This window comes from Gekko japonicus, unplaced genomic scaffold (assembly GCF_001447785.1).
Source record: "Gekko japonicus isolate JY-2015 unplaced genomic scaffold, Gekko_japonicus_V1.1 scaffold2845, whole genome shotgun sequence".
NCBI classification, from domain to species: Eukaryota; Metazoa; Chordata; class Lepidosauria; order Squamata; family Gekkonidae; genus Gekko; species Gekko japonicus.
The window spans coordinates 53964-65556 of record NW_015166508.1 but is presented as its reverse complement, the minus strand read 5'-3'; the positions used below and the strand labels follow the sequence as shown (position 1 = coordinate 65556).

At 41.5% G+C, this 11593-nt stretch overlaps 1 protein-coding gene across 1 annotated transcript in view; it reads left to right on the top strand.

The window, feature by feature from the left end:
• Positions 1 to 6144, top strand: part of CDC42EP3 (CDC42 effector protein 3) — a 45837-nt gene extending 39693 nt beyond the window's left edge. The window contains exons 2-3 of the mRNA XM_015412252.1: positions 669 to 730; positions 5028 to 6144. Coding sequence (XP_015267738.1) covers positions 5277 to 6047 — 771 coding nt within the window. The 5' untranslated portion in view covers positions 669 to 730; positions 5028 to 5276 and the 3' untranslated portion in view covers positions 6048 to 6144. The remainder of the gene's footprint in view (positions 1 to 668; positions 731 to 5027) is intronic.
• The last annotated feature ends 5449 nt before the right edge of the window (positions 6145 to 11593 follow it).

The following is an 11593-nucleotide window of genomic DNA, read 5'->3' as shown; positions in this document are numbered from 1 at the left end:
CCAGGAGCACCTTAAAGATTAACAAAATTTGTGGCAGGGTATGAACTTTCGTGAGTCGCTGCTCACTTCTTCAGATACCAGTGACTCACGGAAGCTCATACCCTGCCACAAATTTTGTTAATCTTTAAGGTGCTACTGGACTCCTGCTCTTTTCTGCTGCTACAGACAAACTATTCATCTTGATCAGAAAAGAAAGGACATGTTTTCTTGGCACTATCTAACCAGCCTAGTTATCCAGTCCCTAGTTGTGACTACAGAGAAAGAGCAAAAGAAATGTCTTCCTCTCCCTCCCTAGATTGTGGTTGAAGCATCTGATGTAATGCAGGAAAACATCACATGAATGCAACACTGAAGGGGAGGCCAGACTGAAGCTTCCATCTCATGCAGTCACGATAAGATAACTTCAACTGCCAGTTGTTTTCTGCAGCAATTCAATCCATAGAGTGACAAAGATACTCGGGGGAACTGTGAAAGGGAAAAAAAGCTTTTAATCAAATTAAATTAGATCAGGTCTTCAGGGATGGTTTCAGGAGTCCCGATGGAATTATTTTAAGTAAACTAATCAGTAGCCAGGCAACTATACCTGATGAGTCTGGGGGCAGGAGGGGTTTTGCAACTATAAAAGCACAGGGAGAGGTAATGCTGTCTTATCTGTTCTGCTCTTCTAGCATGCTAGACCTTGCCACAGCACAGCTCCAGATGCTTCCACAAGACTACAAAGATATGGATGGTAAGTTTTTGCATAAATATCTGTTTCTTCTTGTGCACAGTTCAGAGCAATGGCTTTGGCTTATAAAGCACTATATGATTTTAGACCAGAATGTTTTTAGGGTCTCTTCCTGCAGTACAAATCTGCTGAGACTTAGGATCATAATTGAAGGCTCTCTTAGGGTTGCCAACTGCCTGGAGAGCAAATGTCCTATGCCTTCCGTATTTATCTACTTATTTACTTCCAATTTATACCCTGTCAGGCGCCGTCTGTGGCCCGGGACCTGTTTGTTGGTTTTAAAAAAAATAAAAGCATCCCCCCAAGTATCTGTGGGGGGAATGGAAGCCACAGGGACTTGCAATCTTTCCCAAAACTTCAGAGCAAATAACATTTTAGTAATATTGGAGAAAAGCAGGGGAAACCCCTGGGGGTTCCCAAGTGCACCATAATGCTGTTGGGGAAGCAGGAAGAAAACTCACTTCCCAAAAGCATTGAACTCAAGGCAGATAACCCATGTGGAAGGCATCACCATCCAGCCTCACCATCTAGCTTCCTGGGAACATCTGCTTAGCCATGGTGGGAAACAGGATGGTGAACTAGATGGAATTCAGCAGGGCTCTTCTTAAAGGCTGCAGAATAATCCTGTGCATGGTTACTAAGAAGTCAGTCCCTTTCAATCCACTGGGATTTATTCCTAAATAAGCATATTTTATTTATTTAAAACATTAATTAGCCAACTTTCTTCCATACGGAGCTCAAGGTGGCTTACAATATAATAAGCATACTTGATTGCTGTGTGTTTGAGGAAATTCCCTATCTATTGACTTGCCAAGCTGCTCGAGGATTTTGAGGGGACTGAGGGAGGCTGATTTTTGCATACTGTGTCCATTGATAAAAACAGTTTCTGGATTCTCAGAAATAACGTGCAACTTCGAACTCTCTTCTGAACCTGCATTGCATTTTCCCAGTTATTTCAATCCTGCTTGTCAACCCTTCTGATTCTGTGTGTGCTTGTCATATGGTGATGGGTACTGCTTGTTAATGTGTGAGGGTGCAGAGGCAGACTGTGTGCTTCTGGGTTTTGTGAGTTAGAGGGTGTTAATGAGAGAAAGGCTCAGATGCTCAAAGGCACTTTAAGCTTGGCTGGTTCTGGTTTATGTGGTGAGTAAGGCTGCAAACTTATCGGAGAGGAAAAAAATGTCCTCTCCCTTTAATAGAGATTGAAAGTTGTGTTATTAACCCCGTGCCATGAAAAGCTTCAGCCATCTATTTCCACATACTATGCTTCTGTAAAAGGGGCAGAACGTTTTTCTGCAGGCCTGTTGGCAACTCCAGTTGGGGAAACACACAAGTGTATGTGTGGGTTTCTCTCTTGGACCAAACAGCACACCTCAGACCTTTTGCAGGTCAAGAAAATAGTGAGAAGGGGAAGGGTGAAGCCCTTTGTCCGTGTGCACCATAGTCACAATCCAAACTGGGCACTACGTGCATGGGAATGGAGGAGAACCCCTAGTTCATATGTATGTATCACAGACCCAGCCTCTGTACTCCTTAATGTATGAGTTGTTATTAGATAATGTGAAAAGGTTATTAATGGAGGGCAGGTCCATCAACCTCTATTAGCTATGATGCCTAAATTTTCAACAGTCACTGCCTCTTTTTTGAGATGAACAACAAGGCTGTTGCTGTCATGTCCTGCTTGTAGAAACTTCAGGATATCTGGCAGTTTGGAATAACCACTAAATCTAAAATGGGTCAACAAAAGAGACCTCTTAAGACACATATCCAGATAATTCATGGCGGACATAAATTTTGGATCCCAGTTTCTTAATAATGTTCACTATGAATAGATTACATGTTTAAATCTGTAACGGGTAAATGTACAGTGCATTTCTAAGCAGTGGTGGTATGTACCTGGTTTGCCAGTTGTACGGCTGTGGATAGGAAAGCACTCCAGAGAGTTATCATCACAGCCCAGAAGATCATTGGCTGCCCACTCCCATTCCTGGAGGAATTGTATAGTTCTCGATGTTTGAAAAAAGCAAAGAACATTCTGCAGGATTTGTCACACCCTGGACATTCCCTGTTTGAACTGCTGCCTTCGGGCAGAAGATATAGGACAATTAAAACAAGCACAAACAGATTAAAAATAGTTTTTATTCGAGAGCTATCACTGCCTTAAATGCTGTATGAAATTGGAATTTGGGTGACATTAGTGGTTTTAAGTTGCTATGTGAACCTTAAGGGAGTTATGAGCAATGTTCCTTCTAAGCTGAGTTAGTGTGAGCTAGCTCACATTTTTTTTAGCCTCCGGCTCACAGATTTTGGTCTTAGCTCAGGAAGGATGGTTCCAAAGCAAACTGATTTATGCAGCAGCCAAATCACCTGCTCACAACTTTAATGCTGGTAGCTCACAAAGTAGAATTTTTGCTCACAAGACTCCACAGCTTAGAGGGAACATTGGTTATGAGATAGTTGTGAATGGTTGTGTGAGTGTATATGAATATTGTAGATCACCGAAATGATTGCATCTTAATTTCATTGTACTATGTACAATGACAATAAAGTATATTACTATTATTATTACTACCTTTCCAAGCCCATTGATATCAGTGAGCTTGGAAGGATCTAATGCTGTAAATGTTGGCACTGGTAAATATAAGCAGCAAATGTTGACTTAAAGAAGGGGTTTGACATTTGGAGGCTCAGACCCAACTCCTTTCCTGTAGTCAGTTTGCCTCCATCTAACCTAGTCTGTTTGCATCTGTGGCAAATGGGTTTCTTTTTTTTTTAAAGGGGGGGGGTCGTCTTTCCCTTTCATTATGCAGACAAGGTGGCTTACAGTCAAATTTAAAACAGTCAGTCAAAATAAAAGCAAGAATAACAAAAAATAGCTATCGAAAAAGAAAACAGCAGCAAAAAACATTAATCAGTCCATACACTGCCAGCCAAACTCCAGAAACTGCAGGGAATTACAAATAAAGGCGTAAGCTGATGTTGAAAAGTCCATGAAGTAGATGCCTGACAGATGTGTCTGGAGTAGTCATTCCACAGTCTGGGCTCCAAAACTGAGAAGGCCCTGTCCCTGGTGGCCACACACATTTCTGATGGTGGGGACACCCCGAGCTATTTGCAGATTACTTTAAAAACACCCCTGGGAAGCGTACAGCTATGGCATAAGGACAACAACCTCCTCTGTTTGTCCCAGCAGCCAGTATTCAGAGACAGAGGAGAGAGTATGTGAAGGAATGTCTGTTATGAGCTGCTGACCAATCACTTCTGGCTGTGCATGGGAGTGAGAAGGCTATGTGTGCTATTGTATCTCAGACTTCAGTGTTGTCCTCCCCTATGTAAAACAAACATTTCCTAATATTCTTTTACATGCCTGATTCCATAACCCTGTAATTAATATGTACTGTTCAACTGTAATCAGCAGCTTGGTTTCTTTCTAATTGTGGCACAGACCAAATTGTGTTGATCTTTGGGGGCCTAATATCATGTACAGATAACATTCATTACAGTCCTAAGCAAAGTTACACCCTCTGCTTATGTTTACACCGTTTGGTGGCAGGGGATTTATAAGCACATGCAATATCTGTACACCTAAGATGTACTGAGTTGGTGCCTCCTACCTGAGTCCTCCACCTTAATGTGCCGGGTTCTTGTCCTGGGAGGGGATGTCTTGTAGCATCCCTTCTTTTCGTTGCTGCTGCTATTTAGTCAATTGCTGCTGGGTGTTTAGTTTGGAATCGGGGCTTGTCAGACAGCAACAAAGACTGAAGGGTTGGTAAGGGCACGCTTTGAACTTATTGCCCAGATACACCCCAAAATTTGTAGGCATGTGTTAAAACAGTATCAGCTTAGATCTTGCCTAGTATGCCTACAAAGATATTCCAGCTTTGTATTTCAAAGATATATTTATAAATCTCTGTTTTCAATGTTGGCAGGACTTTTGGGTTCATGTTTAGAAGTGCTTTTGGAATGTCCAGAGAGGTGCGGGCTTTGCCTTGCACTGAGCTAGAAAACAACTGACAAACTGGGAAGAATGAGGAACCAAGATAGTGAGTTTATTAAATGAATTGTGTTTGGCAACCGTGTCTAAGGAGCTCTGACTTCAAAAATGTACACAGTCAGGAAAAGGGTTAGTTGGCTCTTGTTAGATGACTCCTTTTATCCTGCCTAATGAAGGGAAGCCGCATCATACGGCTAAACTGCAGGCTGGAACTGTCAGGAACATTACTGATTGTTTTTGCAAATATGAGTCTGCTTGAACCATGAAGAAGCAGTTAATAATAAATCTGTTTTGTTTCTCATGCAGGTTTCTGAAGTCCTGGAAGTAAGGAAGCTCTCTAGTACCCTGGCAGAGTGTCAACCACAACTTTGAGGCGGAAACCTACACTGAAGTTCTCCACGTTCCAGACTTCTGCTACTTGAAAGAAATCACTGGTCAATAATGTGAAGAAGAAAACACAAAGGTTTTTCTGGAGAAGAAGACCTCATACTTGTGAACTGCTTTCTTTTTTCATTCTTCCTTTGTAAGCCAGGTTTTGTCAAGCACCACCAAAAGATGCCTGCCAAGACACCCATCTACCTGAAAGCTGGCAACAATAAGAAAGGGAAGAAATTCAAGTTGAGGGACATTTTATCTCCTGACATGATCAGCCCACCTCTAGGTGATTTTCGCCACACCATTCATATTGGGAAAGAAGGACAACACGACGTTTTTGGAGACATCTCCTTTCTGCAAGGAAATTATGAACTCTTACCTGGGAATGAGGGAGAAACAACAGGCAGTCAGTGCGGAGGGCACAGTGAGTTCCTGAGGGCAAACAGCACCTCTGACTCTGTGTTTACCGAAACGCCTTCCCCAGTGCTCAAAAATGCCATATCACTTCCTGCCATCGGTGGTTCTCAAGCCCTCATGCTGCCCTTGTTGTCACCGGTGACATTTTATTCAAAGCAGGACTCTTTGGGGCCGTTAAGGAATCCCAGGCATAGCTGTGAGCCCGTAATGGAAGAAAAGTTGCAGGAGAAGAGCAAACAGTTGGAGAATGGGAAGATATACAAAGATGACATCACATGGCAGCGGAACGTCCCAACATCGCATTATGCTAACGGAAGAGACAGTCATTCATCCAGCCTTTCGGAACAATACACTGAATGGCAAACAGAGGACTTATTTGACAACGGCCATCTTTCATGCGATTTAACCAAGACTCAAGTTAAATCCGAAGAATCCCTCTCAGATCTGGCTGAGCCTCTCTTGTCTCTGCAGCTCGACCTGGGGCCCTCGCTTTTGGATGAAGTGCTCAATGTAATGGACAAGAACAAATCATAGAACACGTTGCGCTTCTCACCTCACTTAATACAACTGAAACATAAGGACACCGTCCAGCAAAAGCTAAGCACTTGAGACCACAGTCCTCCTATGCAAACTCCCTTGGAAACAAGACTTCTTGAACTCAGTGAGAATTACTTCTGAGTAAACATGTATAGCATAGGGCTTTCATGTCTGTTGATTTCAGTGGGAGACTTAAACACATGGCTTAACTTTGGCTCGGTTGAACTCTCTATACAAAACCAATTCTCTTTGCAGTTGACAAGTTTTCTATAACAAAATATTTTTTTACGTAATGTCCATGATTTTTTTAACATGGCAAATGTTTTACATCAAAAGGACATGATTTAAAGACACAATTTTCTTCCAAATGTAAAATATTTTCTAAAAACTAAAACTTCTTGTCGATGTAATACTTGGGTGAACTCTAAGTTAATTCAGTTCATTTTCAGGATCTCCTTTCTCCAGGATCCTGTATGTGCTCAGCAGAAGATTTATGAAGTGAAGGTTAAATGTTAATTAGTTCAGCATTACTTAATATGTAACTCCTCTCCTTCCCAGAATGATGGGGTTTTTTTATATTAGCAGTGTTTTTCATTCTTGCTGCACTGTTATCCTTCAGTGTTAATGCATAGATTTGTGCTCAGATGGGAATGGCTTTTTTCTGTTCAACTATTATGGAAAGTATATGTAGCCAATACAATGGTACCATTGAAGTTACTTGAGCCTCCAGTTCTAACCCAAATGTATTCAGAAAATCTAATCTAAAAAGATGAAGTGGCAAACTGCAGTTGCAATTAAATTATTTTAGGAGCTGGAATCTATTTTTATGCACATTAGACTTTTAATGGTAGTTTCTGCATACACACAGGATTGCACCCGAAAGCTGTTGCTTAACATTTTGTTGGAAAGCGTTTGTATAAATTGTATATTTGTGTGCGTGTGCAGGAAAAAAATGTATTTGATCCTTTAGCTTTGTTCTTTCAGTTCTTGATATTGACACACAAATGTTACATTTTGCAATGGATTATTTTATGTTTTAGAGGAAAGCACTGACTACTCACAATGCTCCAAGGAGATTGTGCTGCAGCAGATGGTATTCCAGGGAATGTAGCGATGTCCCTGCATTGCGTAGATACTTTGTGCAATACAATAAAAAACTAAATGTGGGAAAATCTGTCTTTGTGATTGAGTTGATTTATATTGAGACCCACTTTCTATACTTTCCCATAGAATTTTGCTAGTTCATTGTTTCAGCAGTACCAAGAGAAAAGTAATGTTTAAGTTAAGAGAATTTCGCTGGGCCACATATTTCAGATATTAGTGTTATCACTGAAAGAGGAAAGAAAATTTTTGCAAAATTCATTCCTCCTTACGTATGCTCTAATTGGCCCTTACATGCAGTGGTTGTCTTGTTATGTCACCAGTGCTGAGCAGACAGTGAACATGTAGAAATAGGCATCTAGAGTTTCTTCCCCTATAGGAATGGAGGGATATCCTTTGTAGCTGGATAGCCATAAAGACCCCTTCATCCCATATTTTAGAGAACATTTATATAGCATGATCAGTAATGTGTTAATTTTATTTTAATTAACAGCTGTTAATTTTATTTTAATAAAGTAGGTGTTGACTATGTTCCCTGCAATGGCTGCCTTACCAGCGCTGACTTACGGCATATTATACCACAATAACTCTGTTAGTCTTCAGCAATTAGTTGCCTTTCTGTGACACCTTATTTCATTATAGCTTAGAGAATAACACGAGTAATTAGTGCTGAACAGTTAAATTTCTCTTTTTATAGCAGACAGAAAATTAGCTGAAGGATAGGTGTAGCCTAAAATCCTAAGTAGCTTCACAATTTTCTTTGCACAAGTCCACTTGCTTCAATAAGTGCTGGAGACAGATCCAAATTGCTGCTGGCTTTTAAATTTCCAGGGGGCACAGCAATTTTCTGCCTCTGTGCGCTGAACATGGTAGTACCTGAAATCTAATCTACTTAATGCTGCAGTCTTATTTGCCCTTATTTGGAGTAAGCTCCATTCCACTCAGTGGGACTTATTTATTTATTTACTTAATTTGATTTGTATCCCGTCCTCCCTGCAAGCAGGCTCAGGGCGGGTTCCATCATAAAATTCACAGTACAACAAATTGACAGTTAAAATATATCTAAAAACAGTAATCAATAAAAGACCAGTGCCTCAACAATTTATTCCCAGGTGGCCATTCGGATCTGAGGTCACTGGAGGGGAGGCCGATAGCAGGTGGGCGCCCACTGCCTCAGCTGAAAGCCTGGCGGAAGAGCTCTGTCTTGTAGGTCCTGTGGAACTGTAATAGGTCCTGCAGGGCCCTGGTTTCTAATGGGAGCTCATTCCATCAGGCAGGGGCCAGGGCAAAAAAAACCCTGGCCCTTGTTGAGGCAAGTCGGACATCCCTGGGACCGGGAACCACCAGGAGGTATTGATTAATGGATCATTAAGTTGCTGCAGGGCTCATATGGGAAGAGGCGGCTACTTCTGAGTAAACATACTTAGGGTTCAGATTGCACATCTATGGTATCTGCTGTGTTTTCTTCTAAGACAGACTGAATCATCTTTCTCCCCTTCCCCATCTTTTGTTTTCTTTTTCCCCCATGGGCATCCAGAATGAAGAAAAGTTCTGGAGGACTAAAATCTTGCTTACTATTTTGTGTTATTTTGATTGGTCCTAATTTTAAAAAATTACATTATTAATTTGATGACGTTTACAGCAGTCTGTGAGAACACATCACATGTCCAAAGCAAAATGTCTTAAGCAGAGGTTCTCAGCACAAATTCCTTGTGAGTCTGTAATACAACGATCCTGTTGATTCTCTAGAACGAGAATGGCAAAATAGATGGGCTAAGGCAATATCTTCCATTCAGTTTCTCATTGTAGGAGTTGGTAAAACATCAGAGAGAAATGCAACTCATTAATGTTTAGCAGACTTTCTTTCACATTGTGGCCACTGAATTATCCCTTAGAATTCAATAGCATCTGTAATTATCCCTATGGAAGGTGATCCTCATCTGACAGAAGAGATTTCTATATAATTTTGCATTTCATAAAGTGGGTTCCATCACTTAACAAGATGGCAATACAATTCAGTTGTAAAGGAGCAAATTACACCTGATGTGGGTGCTTTACATGGAGGTTCATACTTGTAGTGGGTCAGTTCATGAAAATGTAGAGGGAAGACAGGTGCAGGTCAATACATGAAACGCCTATATCAGACATTAGTTTTGGTGTTCACGGGGGGGGGAGGTGTTCTGCAGCCACTGAAATGTTATTGGCCACATGCTTGCTAAGTGGCTCAGCTGGACCTTACTTTCTTCTGCCAAAATGGAGAAAGTGTTCCCAAGGTTAACAGAAGGTGAGCTCTTGCACATTGCTCTATCCTGTTTTAATAATGGGTTTGATTTCTGCAGACAGAAAGCATGGACCAAACCTGAAAGCACAGATGAATTCAATATGCATGAACTTTCCACCTTTCTGTCAAGTCAGCAGTAATATGTTTGGACGGTGTTGGGGGGTCTGGGAGAATGGTTTCATCTTTGGCAGGACCACTCATTCTTTAGTCAGGGTAGCTTTAGTGAAATCAGAATGTGCCGGTTTACAGGACCTTTATTGACCAGAAGTCTGATATTTTTGGCTGAACAAAGCTTTCTAAGTTTAAGGCCTTCTCTTACGTTGCCTTTATGGAAATGCTATTCTTTGGAAAGGGATCTCCCACCAGGGAAATGTATCAGCTAATCTTACAATTAAGATAATATCCTTTTGTGTTTTGTGTTCTTATTCCCCTTGCCACTTTGCTGGACTGCAAAGCCCTTTGTTTAAATAGCAAGCTCTTCTACTTGAGCTCATCAAATCAGAATGCTGACTTTATTAGATCCTGGCCATTTTCACAGCAGTAGACTCCTCCAGGGAAAATCGGCAATAGAAAGCAGATAATGCTGTTCTGAAACCACTTGATGAAGACAATATTACTGATAAAGCAAAGTTACTGGTATGGATATCCCAGGGATTTCTGAAATGAAATTCTGGATATGATCCAACCAAAATTAAGCATTCTTATAACCCATTAATTGCATAGAAATGATAAACCTCTCCCACTGGAATAAATGGATCTTTAAAATGCTTAATGTAGCTAGTTTTTGAGCTCTGTAAAAATTAGACCAAACAAAAAAAAACAACCCTTGCCAATTTTCATATTTTACCAAAGAGCTGTAGGAAGTGCCATCAAGTGCAGCTGTCTTATGGTGACCTTCAATGTTCCCTCTAAGCTACAGAGTCTTGTGAGCAAAAATTCTACTTTGTGAGCTGCTGGCATTAAAGTTGTGAGTGAGCAATTTGGCCACTGCATACATTAATTTGCTCTGGAGCCCATCCTTCCTGAGCTAATACAAAAATGTGTGAGCTGGAGGCTAAAAAACTGTGAGCTAGCTCACACTAACTCAGCTTAGAGGCAACACTGGTGACCTTGTAGGGATTTCACGGCAAGGCATGAACAGAGGTGGTTTGCCATTGTTTGCCTCTGCATAGCAATCCTGGACTCCCTTGGCTGCCTAGGGCCAGTCCTGTTTGGTGTGGTGGTTAAGAGTGGCGGACTCTAACCTGGAGAACCGGGTTTAATTCCCCAGTCCTCCTCCACATGCAACCAGCTGGGTGACCTTGGGTCAGTCACAGTTCTCTTAGAGCAGTCATCTCAAGAGCAGTTCTCTCAGAGCTCTCTCAGCCCCACCTACTTCACAGGGTGTCTCTTGCAGGGAGAGGAAGGGATTGTAAGCCTCTCTGAGACTCCGAGTGAAGGGCGGGGTATAAATCCAATCTCTTCTTCATATTGTTATTAGCAGCCAAGATCTAATGAGATCAGGCTAGCCCGGGCCATCCAAGTCAGGATATTGGTATCTAGAGCACCAAAAATATTTTTGCCATCGTGTTTGGAGTATTACAGTAGAAGAACTTCTTCAAGATAAATCCCTAGATTAATAATCTGCATGTTTAGTGTTTGCATAACATACTGGGCACATTCCAGTATGAATCCAGCATCTCCTCTGTTGCTATCGATGGAACTTAAAGTCCCCCAGATCTGGATTGTGCTCATTGATTTCCCCCAAGCCGCCAAGAAATAATTTTATGTACCTCTATATGTGCACACCCTGGATGAAAACTGCTGCTTATGGTGTAATGTTTAGTCATATTTGAGTGAAATTATCCAGCACTCCTTGTCATTGTGTGATCTTTGGCACCAGCATTTCCCAACGTATGGTCCACAGACCCCCCCTAGCAGGCCATTGGTCCGTATGTTGTGATCTATAAAGAGCAATTAAAAAGACGTTATATCCTCCAGCCAAGTTTGTCTCTTATGAGTCAGCATGCTTGACAAGTCAAGCCTGCAAAAGATCCTGAGGGATGTCAGCTAGGGATTCAGCTGGTACACAACACCCGGCTCTGGCTAAAAGAAGAATCTACAGGAAAACAAACCAGCCTAGAAGCCATGTGTGTAACACTTTATCTAACCAAATTACACT